The following is a 22,635-nucleotide window of genomic DNA, read 5'->3' on the forward strand; positions in this document are numbered from 1 at the left end:
TAATTTTTACATAGAAACGTAGGAAAATTTGTCTTCTCACTCACAATCCTCTGGTAAAGCTGTCAGAGTTATAGTTTGGGCGTAGGACGCACAGATGTGCCATCAACACGCATCAACAGCCTCATTGGCTCCCATATTAAAAACGCAGGAAGATTTCTGAAAAAAAAGTTCTTTTGAGATCGCTCTAACAAAGCTATTTTTTCATTTTTCTTTAAAACAAAACATGTAGACGTTCAGGAAGAACTCAGGACGCTCAAAGTGAAGTCGGATCAATGATAGGTATTATGGTTTTGCCAAAAATGCTTTCTGTTCGAGGACAGAAATTGCAGTCTGTCCACCTCTGCTGTCACTAAGCCGTAACAGGTGTCAATTAATTCTGTTGATTGCTTTGATCTGATTGCCTTTGATCTTTGATGTGATTACAGTTACGGACACACACACACACACACATGCGCGTAAACGCGCACACTCCTCACACATGCATACAAATGCATACACATGCTTCAAACACGCACACACGCACACACAGGTAACTTTGTGATTTTAATTACACACACACACACATACAGGTAACTTTATGCGATTTTCGCTACACACACACACACACACACACACACACACACACACACACACAAATGCGCGCGTATGCGTGCACACTCCTCCACATACATGTTTCTCACACACACAAACACACACACATTTTGAGGTTAAAGGGCATAGTTTGAAATCTCCGAAGAATCTCATCATAGTGTACAAACACCGGCAGTAGCCCCCGTGGCCCTTTCAAAAAATGTTCTAGTTTTTTTATGTTTCTGTAACGGTTAATTCAGCAGTAGCCTATGTATGAGCTTTTGAACTGAAATTATATCTTTAATGCTTAAATATAATAATAAATAATTTGGGTATAAAAAGGTGGATTCAGTTTGTTATTTGCCAAATGAATAACAATAACATTTTTAGTTTGTTTTCTCGTTTTTATGACAGGTTGGCTAATAAATTTGTTAAGCACTGTACATCTTTATTTAAAAAGTAGAGCCTGACAGATATATCTGTTGATGGATATGTTCAGATATTTGCCCATTAAAGGCATATCCATATTTATTGCTATCGGTGTATATGTTGTCCAATATACGCCAATATGAAAACATATTTTAACACAAAATGGAATGCAGTCAAAAGAATATTTAATATTATTTAGACATAACTTTTATTTATTCATCATTTTCTATTCTATTTAATATTTGTCTGTTTAAGAAAATAGCCTTTTCAGAACTTGGTCATATCTGCACAAAAACAGTTCACAATTCACATAAAAACGTCTATTTTTTCTTCAGTTAAAAAAAATGCTACATCAGCCTCTAAAATCATTTTCAAAAATCCCATATTGGTTGGGCTCTACTTAAAAGAGGATTGTCCTGTTCTATGTTTGGTTAATGTTTTTTTGTTTTTTACCTTAAAAAAAGAACATAAGATGAAGGTATTTGAGTTGTGTCTTTGACATAATGTGATTGATTTACTGACTGATTTTTTCCCCTGTCAACATGAATATCAGGTACCAAAGGCACTGAGCAGCTCATGGAGTCCATCATCAGAGGAGACTTTGAGACGTCTGTGTAAGTATCCCTCTCTAATGTATAGACTGCATGTGTTTGTGTCCAATGTGCCAGATAATTCTTACTTGTTTAACTGTCTGTCTTCTTATTAGATTGCAGAATCAACATGGTTTAGTTTGCCCTCACTTTTTAGTTTGTTAAAGTAATACCATTTACACATTTAATACAAAAAGATGCAGTCAAACAGGAAAAAAACATCACGTCTGCTCGTGACGCAGACAGTTCAAAGCGAATGTGCAAAGAAAAAGCTCCTGTGGTTGAGGCCGCCATCATCAAGTGGATTGATTATGACCAATAATTTCTCGCTGCCATCAGCTGGTGGGATCAATCAATCAATCAATCAATCAATCAATCAATCAATCAATCAAATAGTCAATTAAACTTTATTTGTATTGCACCTTTCATACAGGTTAGTGCAGTCCAAATTGTTTCATAGATTATTTGCAAGCCAATGATAACACAGAAAAAGTAAAAACCATAGAGAAATAGAAAAGACATTTAAAAATGATTTGTGACACAGACGGACTTTTTGTGAAGGAATAACTCCGTAGGGATCCGCAGTGGGCCGGTACATAGCAAAGCTGTCATGTATTTACTATACAAAAGTCAATGTGATGGTAATCTGCATGAAAATAAAGGAAAAACAAAATATGGTTATAATCATCACGTGATCACTGTATCAGGAAATGAACAACTCAGCTCGACGCATCACCGCAGCTTTCTCGTCTCACTATAGCACGCACTGAGGAAATTATTGTTTCAATTGACTACATTGACCACCAACATTGATTGAACATCCATATAAAAGGTGGTGACTTCTCCCTTTAATTGTCCAGGGAGGTCAAAGCTGCATCTGCAAGACTATCACTAAAAATGAATCAATACTATGTTCAATAAACATGAATGATGCCAATTGTATGTTGATCAGTTTTTGTTAAACTCAAACATTTAACAAAATATTCAATCAAAAGCAAAAAGATTTTATAAAATGCAAAAATATAGCAGAATTTGCATTGCTAAACACAGATTTTTACAGTTAAGAAGCTTCCTGATAAAGCATAAAGAGTGGAATAGAGTCCCAAATTGAAGAGGTCTTAATAAAAGTACAAATGGGAGATAGAAGGAGAAAAGTTAAAAGTAATCTATATCAAGTTTACCAATGCTTTACTTTGAATCAGGCAAAAGACAGAAGAATAGCCACCCCGTCTCCTCAGTTCATTAAATATTTTTGCATTTTGTGAGTTATTTTTGCATTTTGCAAAATGTTTTGGCGTTTCATTTATTATTTTCTCATTTTGTTAAATGTATTTGGATATTGTGAAATGTTTTTTGTGTCAAGAACTTTTTTGACATTTTGTAAAATATTTTTTCAGTTGACCTTAAGGGCCACTGCACAACTTTCCTCCCCTGCTGTTCTCATCTGATCTGAATATATTTTGTCCATTAGATTATCTTACTTTTCAAGAGTTAGAGAGAGAGAAAGGCAGCTTATTAGAATGGATTATTATTCAATAAATAGATAGTTACAATAGATCAGCTTCTGGGAGCATGGGACAATATTTCTGTGTAGCTAATGGATGTACAGATCATTTAAATGTGGGTAAAGACTTCCTCTGTTGTGCCGCGGTCATTGTCTACAGTCTGATTGGTGACTTGAGATGCTAAAATTTTTGAGTTGTGGGACAGCGTCTACATGTGATTGCAGATACATTAAAGCTAAATCATCGTCAGATGATGGGAGATAGGTTTGCTCTCCACACAGACATTTTACCTGCATGTAACTAAAGCCCATCAAACTGAAAGCCATCAGAAAAACATTTCTGTTACTGTGAAATATCTTAGACATGTTACACATACATCACAGGTAGACTTATTGTTGTAATAAACACTTTATGTGACCTTATTTTATTCTCCAGATCATTGAAGTTGTGTCTGCATCCAGAAAGTAGAGAAGTCACCAAACATGGCTTCTACAGGACAGTCGGCCTTAGGTCACGTCAGGAATGCCAGAAAGTACCTTGTGGGAAAATTAAAGAATCTCTCAGTGATTCTGGACAACTTGAACCAGGAGAACTCAAAGCAGCAAAGAGTTTTAATTGATGCAGCGGTCAGAGAAATACAGGCAAAGACAAATGATGACGATAAAATCAGAGACATAGTGGACAGAGTCATCAAACAGGGGGAAGCTGCCTGCTACGAGTTCCTCAGGGTCATTTACTTGACCAGAAAGAGGACCTTAGATGTTGACCTGCACCACTGGATCATCAGCTTTCCTTTCAGTGAAGACACACAGATGGATATAAACCACTTACAAGGTATTTCAAAGCACAAATCTGATTGTTGTGTGTTATTTATCTATGATGTGCAGATTTTATAGAATGTACTTTAGTGTGTCTTTGTCCATATATTTATTACTTGGTTTGGTGTAAGATCACGGCAGTTAATTCACGCAATTTATTTATTTTATTTTATTTTATTCTAGGCTCAACACCATGCCACAGATATCAGGCAAAGCTAAAGTTAAAAGCAAGAAAAATATCAAATAACTTTTGGATGGCAAACAGAAATCTGTTTAAAGAAAACAACAAGCCTGATCTGCCCTACATGACACTTGTATTAGACACACAAGGAAGTGTTTCTCCATCTAAAACCAAGAAATTGAAGTGCAAGAAAAGCAAGCTGAGTCGCCGCAAAAAGCTAAAGAAATACATCCCAGAGGTCAAAGCAGAAACTTCCCCCAGTGACCTGCTGAAAAGAAATGGAAACATACTCTTGGTTGGTAAGCCTGGAATCGGTAAAACAGCACTTGCTCATGAAATGTTAAAACTCTGGGCAGAAAGACAGAACAAGGAGCTTGATTACATGTTTTACTTCGACATGAGAGAAACAGCCCACATCAGAGATGACTCGAGCTTGGAGGATCTTCTCTTCAGTGTGTTCAGTGAACCGGATGAAAGCAAAGAAGAAGTCTTACAGGACATAAAGAGTAACTCTGACAATGTTACACTCATTTTTGATGGAATCACAGATCTGTCTTCATCAGTGGTGAAGAGACTTGTTGAGAAGGACCTGCTACCTGATGCCAAGATCATTGTGACATGTAGACCAGATGATGAAGACGAGTTCTCTTCTGAGGACTTTCTCAGAGTGGAAGTAAAAGGCTTCAGTGAGCAGACCATAAAAACATACCTCTCTGCAATGCTCGGAGAAGAACAGGAGAAGGTTTTGAGGAACGTGGAGTTGTTAACTCTTTGTCACGTCCCAATGTATGCACTGATGGTGGCTGCCTGCTTTTCATACGAGACACCAGAAGACTCTCCACAGCCATGTACCATGACTGAGATCTACATCAGCATTGTTCGTCATTGCCTCCAAATAAACAGCAACAACACAAAAAAGAAACATCTCAATTCCTTCATCAAAACAAAGGGGAAGGCATTACTGTCTTTGGCTGAGGTTGCTTTTCATGCAACTGAAGGTAAAAGTGTGAACCTGACAGAATGTCCCTGTGAAGACAGCTGTGTCCTTTCCTTCCTGAAACCACTTTTTGTCGAAGTTGGCCCGACTGAGACGATAACCACATCCGCGTTCCTCCACTACACTATGCAGGAGTTTTTTGCAGCAGTGTGGCTCGTGAAGAATCCAGATAAGATCAAGGATGTTTTTCAGCAGTGCCTCACTGAGGAGAAGAAACACATGAAACATCTGATCCCTTTCATGTGTCGACTGTTGAATGAGAAGAGCCCGAGTTTGATGAAGTGTCTGATTCCAGCCGAAAAGCTCAAGAATACTTCCAACTGGTTCTTTGAGGAGATGATAAGCACACTTTCCCCTCATCTGTGTAAGAAAGATGACGCTGATCCTGAGGACAGTGAGCTTGATGTGGACATTCTGTTCCTATGCCAGTGCTTGTATGAGTCCCAGTGTCCTGAAGCATGCCTCGACCTTCTGCACAAACTGGACTACCATCTGGATCTCAGTGGAGAGAGTCTCGACCCTTACCCTTGCTGTGCTGTGGCTTATGTGGTCACTCGGTTAAAGGAGAGGAAAATACATCTGAACCTTGAGGACGTAATGGTATCAGAACAAGGAATGAGACGACTATTTGGATGCCTTAAAAATGCCCAATGGTACGGGTGAGCATGTTTTTAAAGTGTCAAATTACTACTGAGGTAACAAAATATTCAACCATGTAAGATAGATTGGTCCTTTTTATGTGCAGCTATTTATTTATTAAAGTTTAATCCAAGACATAATAAGGATGACAAAGTAGAATGACCCATGTGACCCTGAAAAGGATAAGTGGGTGTAGAAATATATGAAAAATATTGGGAGAAAATAAAGAATGGTGCTTTTGCTGTGGCTTCTTCAAGGCTCGAAATCAGCTTATTTACTCTACCTTCAAAAAGTTTGGCGCACCAGCAAAAATTTAGGACGAGCTGATATGGAAGACGTATTAAAATTTCAGCACCTTATAAAAATGTAATGTTAGCAGGGCAAGTTAGACTGTGGAAGCCTGCCACAGTCTAGGCTATTAATGGGAAACACATGGCAGACATACTAATAATTACTGAAGAAATTGAACCGGAAGGTTTTTGCATAGATTACATTTCAGGTGCATATGTGGCCAAAAACGCCTTTTTAAATCACACTTTTCTGGTACTTTACTTACTATAATAAGGATATGACAATACTTTTTAAATCACAGGAGTGGCCCTCTGCCACGGCAGCTGTGGGAGATCTTCCTTCTCAATGAAGGCCAGATGAGACACCTCAGCTTACCTGGCCTTGATGAAAATGAGTTGCACCTTCCAGTTGAGGGTAAAAGACATCTGTTTGAAAGAGCAGCAACATTCATGCAGAAGAGAACGACAAAGGTTAATGTCTGCCTCCACTGGGAAAGGAAAACTCCAGTCTGCCAGAGTCTGTGCAGGTTCTTCTTTGAGGCTTTGCCACACATCCGCTCACTCAGGTATGTAGCTGTTGTTTTGTGTGATGCTTAGTCCACATACTTTCAGTTTTATCCTTTTATAAAACCGTTGTTGAAATTACAGACAGAGACAGAAAGGAACTTAATGCTGCTATCACTGCCTTTAATACTTTATGTTACAAATAATTAATAAAATGAAAAAGAAAACATAATTAAACTTAGTGGGGAATTTGAGCCTATGCACATTCCAATATTAAAAATCAGCTGATTGTCACGCGCGTGCGTATTACATCGGCTGTGTGCCGCTTCAGTAGCAAGCCCGTCGACAGCATTAGCAAAGGAAGCTAACAGCAACATGTCGGCAATTTTGAGGCATTTCACTCTTGCAACAGCAACAAGTCCTACGACTACTTGTAATGCTTGTAAAGCTCTTGTTCCATAAAATATAACAAAACAAACTTAATCAAACACCTCCAGAAGAATCATATTGAAGAATTATACGGGTTTAGCCGGTGTTACGGATTAATGAGTGACATAGTCAACTGGAGACTTTATGCAAAATCACAGCGTCTGTGTGTTGTCATAGTGACCGCAGCCGTTGGAGTCAGAGAGTCAATTTAAAGCTGACCTCTTTGTTTGGTTTTCATTAAAAAGTCAAAAATAATCAGATTAGCTCATCTCTTTTGAATGTAAAAGGGTTAAACACTAATTCCAAGAGGCTGTCGTAATTATCTCTGTCACTTGTGCATTTCTAATTGTAAGCTGCCATTATTTATAGTAGTTTAAATCCCTATTTGAGTGTTTACAGTTGCATTTGTTTTAATTTTATTCAGTTGATTTAGTTTGATGTTTTGTAATTTGAATTCCAACTTTTGAACACATTTTGTTGCGGCAGTTAAAAGGTAAACAGTAAAATTAAATTCCTGTTAAATTTGAGGACTTTTCTCCACCATGTTGCTGGATTTATTATTTTTAATAAATAACAAATCAGTAAATTTCTATGTCCTTGTTTTACATTTTGTTTTAATAAGTAAGGGAAGTAATGTTAAAGTCAAATCTGATGTTGCTTTACACAAAAAAGAATGGTCTTAGTCATTTCCACACAGTGAGGCATAAAGCTTATTAATGAAACACTGGTATCAGATCAGTACTCGGTATCAGCTGACACCAAGAGCCCAGGTATCAGAATCAGTATCGGGACTGAAACATTTTGTACTGGTGCATTCCTACTTTGCACAGTGAAAAAAAAAAGTTTTGCAAACTGCGTCGTAATGGGTATACATTTGGTGCAAAATCGTCTCCTTTCTATGCAAATGAGCCTCATATAAAAAATAGTCCAATTCACAGACACCATCACTAATACCACACACAGAGTAAAATTATTAGTTGTCCTCAGAGACGTTAAATTAAGTGCAATTTTATGAACAAATATAAGGTTGACTAAAACTTTATTATTATTTTGGGATTCGGTGACGGGACTCTCAGCTCCCCTACGTGTCATTTTTGAAAATACATGAGAATATAATAAGGAATAAGTCTGACTCTCATGATGTCCACAGTTGATGCCTTCACATACACTCACTGTGTGAAATTGGACTGTTTGTGTGTTATCTTCTGGATGTGTAGACAACACAGAACTGTCCAATCGCAAATATGACTGGAGATTTAAATAATCAACAGAGACCCGCTGTCGTGCCTTGTGCGTATATCTAAAGACACACTGCTGTGGCCCTCCCAGAACTCCTGCTCCTCCCTGTCTCTCTCCCTCTCAACCGTCTCTCTATCCTCTCTCCCTCTCCCCCTTCAACCTCTATCTACTCTATTCTACTCTGTCGATCTGCCCTGTACAACGACATCTATTGCATGTCTGTCTGTCCTGTGAGATGGATCCCTCCTCTGTCTCTCCCTGAGGTTTCTTCTGCTTTTTCCCCTGTTAAAAGGGTTTTTTGAGGAGTTTTCCCCTGGCCGCTGTGAGGGTCTAAGGACAGAGGGTGTCGTACCATGTACAGTCTGTAAAGCCCTTTGAGGCAAATCTGTGATTTGTGATTTTGGGCTATATAAATAAAATTGACTTGACTTGACTTGACACTTACCTTTATGGTTAAACGAGACGCCTAAGTATGTGTTCGATTGGGAGTTATTCAGGGTTTCACCCCTCACAACCCACTCTTTAACCTCTAGCACATTCACATGAAGTATTGTTTCGTGAAAGTACTGCAAGTGATGTCACACCTTCCAACGGACACCAGAAACCAGACGGCTGAGATTGTTTAAAAAAAAGCTGCATGAATAAAATAAAGTACCAATCTTAGAGTTACATTTATTTTCATGCCTTCTTGTTATCATGTCAGACTTTAGATTTCAGATCTCATATCAGTTCTCAATTAAAACAGCATGGCTATTCAGTGATCAGGTACAGTACATTGATTCAGAAATGGTAAACTACTAATGACGTTGATAATTAGACTTGCCATAATGAGTAATAAGCTCATTGTGTTAGATAAATCTGAATTTGCATTTCAACCAAGATGCTTTACCCCTTTCTCTATTGCACACTGTCAGAAAGTCTGCTAAAGGTGTGGAAAAATAAATATAACAGTTGCACCTAATAGCACCTCTACATATTATTTGATTCTGTAATTGTTCTACAGAACATGCACTTTGAGTCATTTGTTTGTTGTCAAACAGCTTCAGGATGCCCTGCAGAGGTTCAGGACTACAGGACCAGCAGCAATGCCTTGGGACACTGCAGAGGGAAGAAAGGCAGCTGCTGCTGGATTTATGCCTGAAAGCAGCACTTTACAAAGAAGAAAACTTTCATGATGTAGTGATTAACCTCCTCTCATTGTTTTCTGTTAACACTGAGCTGCATAACATCCTTCTTGATTTTTATCAACATGTCAAGAAGGAAGATTTTCCAGGTGTCATTCCAAAACTAAGGCCACTGTTCCAGTCAGCTCCTGCAGTCTGGACCATAAACCTCTCAGAGAGAAAGACCTCCATCCTCCTGGAAGTGCTGAAACTCCAACCACAGAAGAAACAAGTGGAGCTGAGAGGCTTCTCAGATGAAGAGAGTGAAGTGAGGAGTTTCCTACAGTGTCTGCCTTATATCTCACAGCTCAGGTAAATGGATTGTACTTTTGTTGTGTTTAGAGAAAAGGAGAGAATGACTGAGCAAGTGGCCAGTGTGTAGAGTTGTGTTTGTACATGGACAGCAGCTCACTGTTAGTTTTAAGGTTATGGGGAAATGTTCAGTTGTTCAGTCAGCATCATCATTAAGATATAAAACATTCCCTTTAAATGACAGCAACAAGGATGATGATCTTAAGTCGACATATCAGTGTTATTTCCTGCTGGATCTGTTCTCCCACCTGAAGGACTATGAGACTAAAACACTGAGTGTCCTTCCATCATTACAGTCAGTTTTACAGTCAGCTCCTGCAGACTGGATCATGAAGATTAAATTATTTTTATTACTTGTGTTTTCACTAGAAGCTGTTTCATCTATCTCGAGTCTGCATATGCAGTTTCAATTATTCTCACTTTTTTTCTTTTACTACAGTTCAAGTTACAGTCAGTTCAGTCAGAAAACTTTAAATTCTAGTTAATATTTAGAAATTGACATCACATGACCTTATCAATCTTTATGATTTCAGTTTTGTGCCTCAGTCATCAGAACCTTCAGAAGAAATCAAGTTCTTTGGGAATCTGTTTTGTGCAGCAGCAGAGAGAGAACAGCAGACAGGAGAGAAGATACTGCAGCTGTTATCATCACTGTGCAGATATAAAAGAAAACCTCTAAAAGATGTCAGGTGTGATTTCCTGCTGGATCTGTTCTCCCACCTGAAGGACTATGAGACTAAAACAGGCCTGAGTGTCCTTCCATCATTACAGTCAGTTTTCCAGTCAGCTCCTGCAGTCTGGACCATAAACCTCTCAGAGAGAAAGACCTCCATCCTCCTGGAAGTGCTGAAACTCCAACCAGAGAAGAAACAAGTGAAGCTGAGAGGCTTCTCAGATGAAGAGAGTGAAGTGAGGAGTTTCCTACAGTGTCTGCCTTATATCTCACAGCTCAGGTAAAAGGTTATTGGATATTGTTATTTCTCTTTTGGCTAAATACTGTTTCCTCTATCTCACATGTCCATGCAGAATTAATTATTCTAACATATTTATTATTACAGTTCAAGTTACAGTCAGTTCACCGTCAGAGAAGTTAATATTCCAGTTGATATTCTTTTAAGATGAAATCACATGATTTTTTCAATCTTTATGATTTCAGTTTTGTGCCTCAGTCATCAGAACCTTCAGAAGAAATCAAGTTCTTTGGGAATCTGTTTTGTGCAGCAGCAGAGAGAGAACAGCAGACAGGAGAGAAGATACTGGAGCTGTTATCATCACTGTGCAGATACAAAAGAGAACCTCTAAAAGATGTCAGGTGTGATTTCCTGCTGGATCTGTTCTCCCACCTGAAGGACTATGAGACTAAAACAGGCCTGAGTGTCCTTCCATCATTACAGTCAGTTTTCCAGTCAGCTCCTGCAGTCTGGACCATAAACCTCTCAGAGAGAAAGACCTCCATCCTCCTGGAAGTGCTGAAACTCCAACCAGAGAAGAAACAAGTGGAGCTGAGAGGCTTCTCAGATGAAGAGAGTGAAGTGAGGAGTTTCCTACAGTGTCTGCCTTATATCTCACAGCTCAGGTAAATGGATTGTACTTTTGTTGTGTTTAGAGAAAAGGAGAGAGTGACTGAGCAAGTGGCCAGTGTGTAGAGATGTCATGATTTTTTTTTCCATGCACCCAATATATTATTGCTTAATTACTCTCCATTCCTAAATACATACATTTCATCAGTCATCTATGGACTCAGTAAAAAGTCAAAGCAGACTCAGCTACAGTATAATGATGTGATCCAACAAGCTCCAGCAATGTAACAACAGAGAACATCAGCATTGTGTTAATGATGAGGAGTTTAGTTCTCCTTTTCAGGACTAGTGATGTTCTTTCTTACTGCTTTACAGTAACATGAAGTTTCCTGCATTTGAAGATAGCTGCACACAATGGTTCCCCTCTAAGTACATCTGTGTTGTTGTGTTGGATTAACGGTTTATAAAATACAAATTGAACAACAATTATTAATTTAATGAAGACAGAAAACAAACAGATTCTGCTATGGTCACAGTTTATATATTTCTTCTGCAGAAAATCAAAGCACATCTGGCCGGGCAGATGATCACATTTCCAATGGTCCTGTGTTTTTAGCTCGTTATCCCACTTTTTTTTTTTAAATATAAGAGCTCTGTAACAGCTGTAATGTTTAATTCAGAATTAGTTTGAACAGATTGAATGTTGGGGGTCTTTGCTGGTTCCAGTTCAGCAAGATGCATTTCTTTGCTATATAAGATATTATGAGGAGCGGTGACTGAGCAGGATGTTTGACCAATGAATTACACAAAGGAGTGAATGAGAGGATTATTCACAAGTGTCTTTTTTGTTCCATTGAAATAATGTTGAAGTATTAGTTTACCTCTGCAGATCATAATGATGCTTCACTGCTACTTTATTAAGGTTTTTACACTTTTACAGAATTATGCAGGGACTAAATTTTGGTCTATGATTTTAGGCATCTGAGCTCATTTATTCATAAATTAAGTGGAATAAATGATTTTCAGCCAACACATTGACTGTAAGTGAGCAAGATGTTTGAATTATTAATAATTAAGAGGAGTGAATGAGAGGATTTGACTTAATGTGGTGTATTTACAATGATAAAAAGAAACTTCATGTCATTAGGATGTGATAGGTTCACCTCTAGAACTCATGATAATGTTACACTAGTACTGTCACAAGTTTATAGAGTCTTAAAACATGATATTGATATTTTTACCTTAACCTTAACCAATCTCAGTCCTCATGGCTAAACCTAACCAGAGCAAGCTCTGTTCAGTAGGAACCTTCTTGTATCAACCTCCTGTTGGCTCAGGAGTGGTACTGCAGTCTAACATACAATCTTTAATACAGAGGTGACAATACAACTTTGTACCTGACTTTGATGGTTCCTCCAACATTTTGTGAATCATTTCATTCAGTAAAAGTCTTCCAGAATCCACTTAAAGCCCTGTTAAAGGCATTGCTGCTTGAGATTAGGTTTGATTTATTTCACTGTATTTGGTTCATTAGTGGATATTTGTAGACCGTAAGCAGATGGATTCATATCAGTGATCTATGGCTCTTTTTTAGCTGTTGACATCATAAAACAACAAAATGTTTAATTCTCCTTCCAGTTTATCTTGGTCCTTCAGACGCTCAGGTGAAACAAAGTTCTTTGGGAATATGTTGTGTGCAGCAGCAGAGAGAGAACAGCAGACAGGAGAGAAGATACTGGAGCTGTTATCATCACTGTGCAGATATGAAACATTCCCTTTTCATCGCCTGGGTTATTATGATGATGATCAGCAATATCAGAGTGGTTTCCTGCTGGATCTGTTCTCCCACCTGAAGGACTATGAGACTAAAACAGGCCTGAGCGTCCTTCCATCATTACAGTCAGTTTTCCAGTCAGCTCCTGCAGTCTGGACCATAAACCTCTCAGAGAGAAAGACCTCCATCCTCCTGGAAGTGCTGAAACTCCAACCACAGAAGAAACAAGTGGAGCTGAGAGGCTTCTCAGATGAAGAGAGTGAAGTGAGGAGTTTCCTACAGTGTCTGCCTTATATCTCACAGCTCAGGTAAATGGATTGTACTTTTGTTGTGTTTAGAGAAAAGGAGAGAATGACTGAGCAAGTGGCCAGTGTGTAGAGATGTCATAATGTTTTTTTCCATGTACCCAATATATTATTGCTTAATTACTCTCCATTCCTAAATACATATTTCATCAGTCATCTATGGACTCAGTAAAAAGTCAAAGCAGACTCAGCTACAGTATAATGATGTGATCCAACAAGCTCCAGCAATGTAACAACAGAGACCATCAGCATTGTGTTAATGATGAGGAGTTTAGTTCTCCTTTTCAGGACTAGTGATGTTCTTTCTTACTGCTTTACACTAACATGAAGTTTCCTGCATTTGAAGATAGCTGCACACAATGGTTCCCCTCTAAGTACATCTGTGTTGTCGTGTTGGATTAATGGTTTATAAAATACAAATTGAACAGCATTTAATAATTTAATGAAGACAGAAAACAAACAGATTCTGCTATGGTCACAGTTTATATATTTCTTCTGCAGAAAATCAAAGCACATCTGGCCGGGCAGATGATCACATTTCCAATGGTGCCGTGTTTTTAGCTCGTTATCCCACTTTTTTTTTTTAATATAAGAGCTCTGTAACAGCTTTAATGTTTCATTCAGAATTAGTTTGAACAGATTGAATGTTGGGGGTCTTTGCTGGTTCCAGTTCAGCAAGATGCATTTCTTTGCTATATAAGATATTATGAGGAGCGGTGACTGAGCAGGATGTTTGACCAGTGAATTACACAAAGGAGTGAATGAGAGGATTATTCACAAGTGTCTTTTTTGTTCCATTGAAATAATGTTGAAGTATTAGTTTACCTCTGCAGATCATAATGATGCTTCACTGCTACTTTATTAAGGTTTTTACACTTTTACAGAATTATGCAGGGACTAAATATTGGTCCATGACTTTAGGCTTTGGAGCTCATTGATTCATAAATTAAGTGGAAAGAATGATTTTCAGCCAGGACATTGTCTGTAAGTGAGCAAGATGTTTGAATTATGAATAATTAAGAGGAGTGAATGAGAGGATTTGACTTAATGTGGTGTATTTACAATATTAAAAAGAAACTTCATGTCGTTAGGATGTGATAGGTTCACCTCTAGAACTCATGATAATGTTACACTAGTACTGTCACTAGTTTATAGAGTCTTTAAACATGATATTGATATTTTTACCTTAACCTTAACCAATCTCAGTCCTCATGGCTAAACCTAACCAGAGCAAGCTCTGTTCAGTAGGAACCTTCTTGTATCAACCTCCTGTTGGCTCAGGAGTGGTACTGCAGTCTAACATACAATCTTTAATACAGAGGTGACAATACAACTTTGTACCTGACTTTGATGGTTCCTCCAACATTTTGTGAATCATTTCATTCAGTAAAAGTCTTCCAGAATCCACTTAAAGCCCTGTTAAAGGCATTGCTGCTTGAGATTAGGTTTGATTTATTTCACTGTATTTGGCTCATTAGTGGGTATTTGTAGACTGTTGGCAGATGGATCCATATCAGTGATCTATGGCTCTTTTTTAGCTGTTGACGTCATAAAATAACAAAATGTTCAATTCTCCTTCCAGTTCATCTCCCTCCTTCAGCTCAGGTGAAGCAAAGTTCTTTGGGAATCTGTTCTGTGCAGCAGCAGAGAGAGAACAGCAGACAGGAGAGAAGATACTGGAGCTGTTATCATCACTGTGCAGATATGAAGCATTCCCTTTTCATCACCTGGATGATGATGATGATGAATATTATCAGAGTGATTTCCTGCTGGATCTGTTCTCCCACCTGAAGGACTATGAGACTAAAACAGGCCTGAGTGTCCTTCCATCATTACAGTCAGTTTTCCAGTCAGCTCCTGCAGTCTGGATCATAAACCTCTCAGAGAGAAAGACCTCCATCCTCCTGGAAGTGCTGAAACTCCAAACAGAGAAGAAACAAGTGGAGCTGATAGACTTCTCAGATGAAGAGAGTGAAGTGAGGAGTTTCCTACAGTGTCTGCCTTATATCTCACAGCTCAGGTAAATCAGATTAATTCCCTATATTTGTTAAAAGTATCATCTCATAATCTCCACTCTTTTGAAATAAATTTGCTGTCATTTACAAATAAAGACATGAAATACATCCATACAGTTTATCATCACTGCTAATAAAACAGTGTTTCATCCTGCTGCATTCGTTCTCTAACTTTCATCCTTAATAAAAATATATTTGACATGAGATGGTTTTCAATGCAGAATGTGTTGTAGCTTTGCTGTTTTACATTTCCTCCATATTGTGTTTCAGCTGTGATCCAGAGTTCTTCCAGAGTGTCTGCTCATGCATCTCTGTCAGATCCAGAGAAGAGGCTGAGCAGTTGGTCTCTCTGCTGCAGCTGCTGGGGTTCACCCTGCTGTTAACAGGAGGGTTAAGCACCAGATGCTGCCGGTCGGTGGGGACAGTTCTCGGACTCTGTGGCTCTGATGTGGATCTCATCCTCAAACCAGGAGAGATGTCTGTCGAAGAAGCCTCCCTCCTCTTTAGTTCTACAGTACAACTGCACAGTCTGACGTAAATGTTTATATCTTAACTGTTTTGTGTTCTTATAACACTGTATTTTTTAGATTAAACGTCTCACCAGAGGTGAACTTAATTTATGTTCTGACTGCCTTTTACTCTCTCTTTGATCTTCAGGCTTTCCCATGACAGCGCCTTGCTACTGTGTGGATGGGTAAAAAAAGGGAGAGTGGCCTGTTCAGTGACTATTGAAGAGCTTTCTCTCTCCCCTCAGACAGCCCGTCCATCTGAGAAAGTGTCGTTGAAGGTTGACAGTGGTTTGGCGTCCCTGCTGAGATACTGGAAAATCAGACGGTTAAACCTGACTGAGTTCTGTGTTCCTGCTCTGAGTCTCATTCCACTGCTGCTTCATGATGGCTCTCTAACAATCAGGTTCACGTCTTTCCTGAGCCTCAGAAACACACCAATTAGCAAAAATGCAAAATGTATGAATCATTTCCTAACATATATTGACATATTTTGATCCTCAGACTGAGTGAGGACACTGTCCAGCAGTTCCTCTTCCTCCTCCATGAAAACCAGGACGGGGACTTGACTCGGTCCTTCTTGATCAAGGTTGGTGGAGACCTGAGCTCCTGCTGTCTGAACTGGGAGCTTCTTCACTTTCTGCTGCAGCAGTCGTCAGCTCAGACCATCACTGTGAACCTGAAGAAGAACAGCTTCTTACAGGAGAGCATCACACGTCTGCTTCCCTTCCTGGACAGGGTTGTGTTGAAAAGGTGAACAATCTGTTTTTTAACATTCTATATTTGTTATTGTGGCTTGTTTCCCCTAAACAAACTGGTGAATACACTTTGTGCTTCCAGGCTCAGTCCCAGCTTTGTGTTGACTGCCGTCAGAGAGATCTATCATGCTGGTGCCAGTCCCAGTATACCCAGTTTACTGAGGTCACTGAATCATGTGATCAGCCTGACCTGCAGAGAGATGGACTCTGTGGACTGTGCTGCTCTGATCTTCACCCTCAGACACAGTGACAAAGTTAAACTGAACCTCATGTGGACGTCCATACCAGCAGGGGAAGTAAAGTCCATCATCTTGATGCTGGACAAAGTTTCTCAACTGAGGTCAGACATTACTGCTCATTTCCCAAAGCTGTACCTGCATCAGTACTCTCCAACACACAAGATATAATTCACCTGTAGCTGAAAAATTGATATAAATATCACAAATGAATTCTGTCAGTAATAATCACATTGTTCTCACCAAGATAACAACTGAGAGTTGTGAGCACGGGGCTGAAAAGAGGTCTGATGGGTGTGGAAACACCAGCAGACAACTGTTTTTCCACTTGTTGTTGAGGTCAGACTGAAAGTGAACCTTTTAATGTCTGTAATAATCTCTCACTGCACAGGAAAACTATATATTCCAGTGAGGAGTGGGACAAAGTTGAAACAGGAAGTGGGTCTTTAAACTGAGACTGAAATTTCTTTTAGTTTGGGTCATCATTTCACCGTTTCTCCTCTGAATTAGTTTTGTTTAATGTGAAGGTTTGTTTGCTTTCTGATGGTGTGACTGCTTCTGTTTCTTGAGCCATCAGAATGCTTCTAAGTGATGTCTGCATGCTCCAGTAGTTTATCTATTAACCTGAAGGGCTCTATGTTATAAATGCTGAGACACAACATCAGTCAGAATTATGATAAAAGACAATCATTTTAATTCATGGTATGTGTTTCTTTTGTCTGGAAAACATGTGACTGCCAGTGTTGACAGGAAGCTGCTGCTGAGGTTGGTCCACTGTTGTGCTTCCTCTGACGTCCAGCAGGAGGCAGCGGTCGTCCTGCTCAGGTCTCTGCAGCACACACTGGATCTGTCCTGCTCCTCCTGTGTGGAGCTGTTAGACCAGGATCAGAGTGACACTCTCAGTCTGACTGCTGATGACTGCAGGGCCGTCTCCACCATCCTGAGACACAGCAGCAGCCGGGACACACAGCTCATCCTGCAGGACTGTGAGGTGGAGGACAGTGGACTGGACCTGCTGTTTTCTGTCCTAGACAGAGTCTGCCTCAGGTGGGAAAAACATAAACTGAGTGAAAGGAGAGAAGAAGCTTTGTTTCTTTCATGTTAATGCATCATAACACTCTGTTTCTCCTGTTTAGAGCCAGTAAAGCTGTCCTCCTCCAGCTGGTGTCTCTGGTCCCTGTGAACAGTGAGAGGGACTCGGTGAGACGGGCAGAGTCCCTCTGTAGAGCTCTGAAAGCAGAGCTGGACCTCAGTCACAGCTCCCTGGATCAGAGGACCTGTGAAGCCTTGGCCCTGATGCTGGACTTCTGTGCAGAGCTGACAGAGCTGGACCTCAGTCACTGTCAGCTCACAGACCAGCAGCTGCTCTCACTCTGCTCACAGCTGCACAAAGTACAAGTCCTGGAGTGAGTGTGCACTGGAAATGTCTTCATGTGGCTACAATGTTTATAAGGCAGTGTGGGCTAGAGCCCAGGTGGAGGTAACCATTTATAAAAGAAAGATTACAGCAGGTAGACTGTGTGAGGATCAGAAGCAGCTGGTAATGTCAGCTGCTCACAGTTTGATGAGCTGAGACGAGAGAAAATGCTCTTTAAAACATAAACAGTAACAAACACAATTATAGGGGGGGGGGGGGCTGCACCCTTAACATTATTATTGAGTTGATTTCTATGCAGATGAAGCTGGATTATATTTCATGAGAGATTTGAGTTCATGTCAGTGTCTATATGATGCAGACAAACTTACTTCAGAAGACAATTATATCTATATAGTCATGGCTATTTCTACAGAAAGCTGCAGGACAATAAACATGCTTTACTTCTATTGAACTGTCTTAATCTAAAGTGTAGTAGTTTTCATTTAGTCAATAGAATAACTTTAAAATGATTGCACAAAGTATAGGTACTAAGAAAACCAGAGGGGCAGATTCATTTATAGAAATTACTAAATAAAATGCAGGTTAAATAGCATGTCAATAAAAAATAAAAATGTGCACAACTGTGCATCTCTGTAATCCTCCAGAAAACAAAAAGTCTGACTGAAGCTGAGAACAGAAAACTCAAATTAATCCTGTTGACCAGTGCTGAAATGTAACTAAGTACATTTACTAAAGTACTTTACTAAAGTACAACTTTAAGGTACACATACTTTACTTGAGGATTTCCATTTGATGTAAAATTATACTTCAAAGTGATTTTTTAAATTAACCTCATAACTGTATATTTAGCCTTTAAAATGAGCCCTAATGAACCCAAAACACTGCTTACATAAATGCATCAGTACAGATAATCTAATAATATATTTAGAATATATAAAACAATCTGAGTGTGTCCATTCTGCATAATGAGAACTTTTGATACTTTATGTACATTTTGATGCTGATACTTTTTTACTTTTACTGCAGTAAGTTTTGAGTGCAGGACTTTTACTTGTCGTGGAATAACCTCACAGTGTGGTATTAGTACTTTTACTGAAGTAAAGGATTGAAATACTTTTTCCACCGCTGCTGTTGACACAAGAGACCTTTCTCCTAACTTTCGAGAGAAAATGGAGTTTTGCTGATTTGTTTAAAGTAAAATAGTTGTGAGATCTCTGGTGGAGTTCATGATGAATCTTCAGGATGACTTGACTGCAAATGATCTCGCTGTGTAACCTTTAAATCTCTGTGTTTAGTTATAGTGCAGTGTCAGAAAGCTTCAGTTATTAATGAAGATATCCAGCTGGTATCTGCTGCTTCGGTGCACACGCCTGCTGATGACCAGAGGTGTTTGATTGACTGAAGAAAAAAAGCAAAACATAATGTTACAGTGATTATCCTGTGTGTTTCAACAGCACCTTTGGGCTGATATAATATCGTGAACTAATAACTGTTTGTGTTTGTTGCAGTCTGAGTCACAACAACATCACTGATGCTTCGACTGATATGTTACTCCAACTGGTCTCCATCAACCCCGACATTCAAACTGTGCGGTGAGCAGACATTAATTAGTGCTCCATTCATTTATTAAGACATTTCTACTCATAGTCATTCATTCTCTTCCACCAGTTCAATGAACACTGTCTGTCTGAGTGACGCCTGCTCTCTCTGCTTTGTTTTTAGACTCTTCAGAAACAACATTGTGGACAGAAGCTCCTTTCAGAAAGACAAGCGGTTTGAAATCTGGTGAACCAGTCGTCAGTGGGATGCTATTAACTGTTTCAAGTCTAATGATCTTTGGAAGAAAGTATTACCTGTGGTACCTTGATTTTTTTTTATTTAGGCAAAACAAATAGAAGCCAACACTGTTACCTCAGTGACAACTGTTTTTTTTAATATTGTGATAACAATTTTTTGGGATGAATGTTTAGCTATAATGAACAAGGCAAAAAAAAGCATGTTCAATAAGTTGAGATGACAGAAAACTATCTAAAGAGAATAATCTTAAAAGTGTAAATATGAGTATATTTTTTATTTGACATTTTAAATGGAAAAAATGTTCATTTCCTCTGTCCGTTCTCATTTCCTCATTAAAATACCTCTTTTACTGTAAACTGCAGTAATCAGCGTTTTCTTGACTTTTAGTTTCACAGAATAAAATCTGAGTCAACCAGTTACCAGCTGAGTGACTTTGTGTCACAAACAGACCTCGTTCTAAGACTCGGTGCAATGTCATAGGACCAATGTCATATTTTCTTGTAATGCAACAGCTATTTTAAAATGTTGTGAAATGGACAGTTGTAAATATATTCAATAAACAAATGACATAAAAGACTCAAACTGGAGTCAAAGTTATTTACTTAATGCATTATTTTTAGATGTTTGTCTAAATTACAGTTTTACAACAGAAACCTACTGGTTTATATTTAAAGCACTTTAATAGCATGAAAAGTTATCAATAATTGTTTTTTTTTTCTATTATAAATGATTAACTTTTAATTTGGGAAACAGTTGTGTAGTACAAAAAACAATGAAGTTATATGTCAGTAAAGTGGAAAAACAGCAGTCCATATTTCAGTATATATACAGAATCAGGGAGACATTCACAGTGACTCATCAGTCATTTTCTGTATGTGAGAACAGATGTTCTTGTGAAACGGCTGCTGTCTTTTCTCTCCAGTGTTTCTCTACACAGGAACCACACTGTAACCCAAAGCAGAGCACAAACACAGAGGAGAGGCTCAGGGAAGGTGCAGCTGAAGGCGTGGTGGTGGATCAGAGGACACCGTGTACAAGTCCAGGTTCACTGTTGCTGCCATCAGAACTCTCCAGGCTGCAGCCATCATTTTTATGCAAGTCAGCACTAAATAGATCCATCCTTTCCCTGTTAACCTCCCAGTAACAATGACCAGTCTGACCATTTCTACTCACAGCTCTGTGTGTGGTTTGGACTAGTAATGTTAACAGTAAATATTATGTGTATGTGATTACATGTGTAGGAGCTGAACTGATGTTGGCCCTGCAGGTTTAAACAGTACAATGTGTGCTGCTCTGTATCCTGTAACTGGGAATGATATCAGAGTCTCATCAGACATTAGTTCTACCTTCAGGAGGCCTCTGCATATCAAGAGGGGGAAAGTAACTTAGTACATTTACTAAATACTACTTTAGTACACATGTTAGCCACTTGTACTTTACTTGAATGTGTCTGCTTTATACTTCTACTCCACAAGTATTTCTTCACCTCATTTATCTGATTAAGATTAATAACACACAATGTAATCAATAAAATTAATTGTATAATTCTGTCCATAAGGCCTTCAAGCTGCCCAGAAAAATGTAATTATATAAAAACATTAGCCGGCACATTAATGCACATTTCTTTCTAAAGGCTTTTTAACGCACTTTTATGAATACATTTCTGTAAAGTTAAGAATGTTTTTATCCATTTAAAAAAAATTGCAGACATTATTGTATATTTTATACATCTTTAAAAACGTTTTAAAAACCCCATAAAATACATAACATGTTATGTTTAACGATTTAAAAATATTTTTGTATATTTTTTTTCAAATGTGGTGTCCTAATACTGGCTCGAGCATTATCATGTTGAATTGATCCCAGATCAAAATGAATGCTGATGAAAATGATTTCTGCTTATAAAATGTCATAATTTCAGGCTGTAAATTATTGTGCTATATTACAGTCTCTGTCAGTGTATTACTAATGTAGAAGGACTTCTAATGTAGGGGACATTTACTTAGAGAACATTATTTGTTACTGTCGAGTTATTGGGCGGTTCATCTGCCTGAACTAGACCATGCTTGGCACAGAGGACGCAGGAGTCAACTCGTTCAATTTAATCCTTTTATTTGATTTGACTATAGCCACTTTTTGGATTGTCAGCAGGTTGATAACCTCAAGAGAAGAACAAACAGAAATCAGATTCAAATATATACCATATCATGTCTTAACAAAACCATAAGTAGGGAAATTGAAAGTGATACATACCCTAACCCTAACACACTCAGGGAAGACAAAGGGCCTCCCAGGTGCTCACCCAAGGTTAATCACCCTAGTGCTTCTTGCTCTCCCTCTGAACACAATCACCCAGTGACCACTGGGCCCTCTACTGCCCTCTGGCACACTCCATCACCTCATCCCCTCAATAAAAATAAAGAGAATATAATGCATAACCCAACCGTTATTAATATTCAAAAATCTTAATTACTCCATCAACCTACAATATGTCATTAAAGAACTTAAAAATCCTCTTTTGGAAATCCTCCTTGAATGCCATATTATATTATACAGCAGATATTTTGATATGCACAAGTTTTACAATACAGCTGCATCCTTAAACCCTATGGAACTCAACATTTCTAAATGCATCTCCTCTTACAGTGATTGTTTCACCACATGATTTTTTTCAGGCAAG

General features: G+C 38.6%; 1 protein-coding gene across 1 annotated transcript; it reads left to right on the plus strand.

Moving 5' to 3' along the window:
- The first annotated feature begins 3,331 nt into the window (after positions 1-3,331).
- LOC131982910 (uncharacterized) lies at positions 3,332-20,196 on the plus strand. The gene is made up of 16 exons (XM_059347499.1): positions 3,332-3,928; positions 4,096-5,743; positions 6,322-6,585; positions 9,232-9,666; positions 10,200-10,619; positions 10,823-11,242; positions 12,843-13,268; positions 14,848-15,285; positions 15,551-15,814; positions 15,938-16,192; positions 16,291-16,539; positions 16,627-16,884; positions 17,522-17,827; positions 17,917-18,186; positions 19,667-19,750; positions 19,881-20,196. The coding sequence occupies exons 1-16, from the start codon at positions 3,577-3,579 to the stop codon at positions 19,945-19,947; spliced, it is 6,156 nt and encodes a 2,051-aa protein (XP_059203482.1). The 5' UTR covers positions 3,332-3,576; the 3' UTR covers positions 19,948-20,196.
- The last annotated feature ends 2,439 nt before the right edge of the window (positions 20,197-22,635 follow it).

The sequence above is a fragment of the Centropristis striata genome, chromosome 13 (genome assembly GCF_030273125.1).
Source record: "Centropristis striata isolate RG_2023a ecotype Rhode Island chromosome 13, C.striata_1.0, whole genome shotgun sequence".
Lineage (NCBI taxonomy): Eukaryota > Metazoa > Chordata > Actinopteri > Perciformes > Serranidae > Centropristis > Centropristis striata.

Coding starts and splice junctions, on each gene's coding strand:
- LOC131982910 (XM_059347499.1), top strand. CDS start 3,577: ATGGCTTCTACAGGACAGTCGGCCTTAGGTCACGTCAGGAATGCCAGA. Junction 5,744..6,321: donor TGCCTTAAAAATGCCCAATG/GTACGGGTGAGC, acceptor TTTAAATCACAG/GAGTGGCCCTCTGCCACGGC. Junction 16,193..16,290: donor GATGGCTCTCTAACAATCAG/GTTCACGTCTTT, acceptor TTTGATCCTCAG/ACTGAGTGAGGACACTGTCC.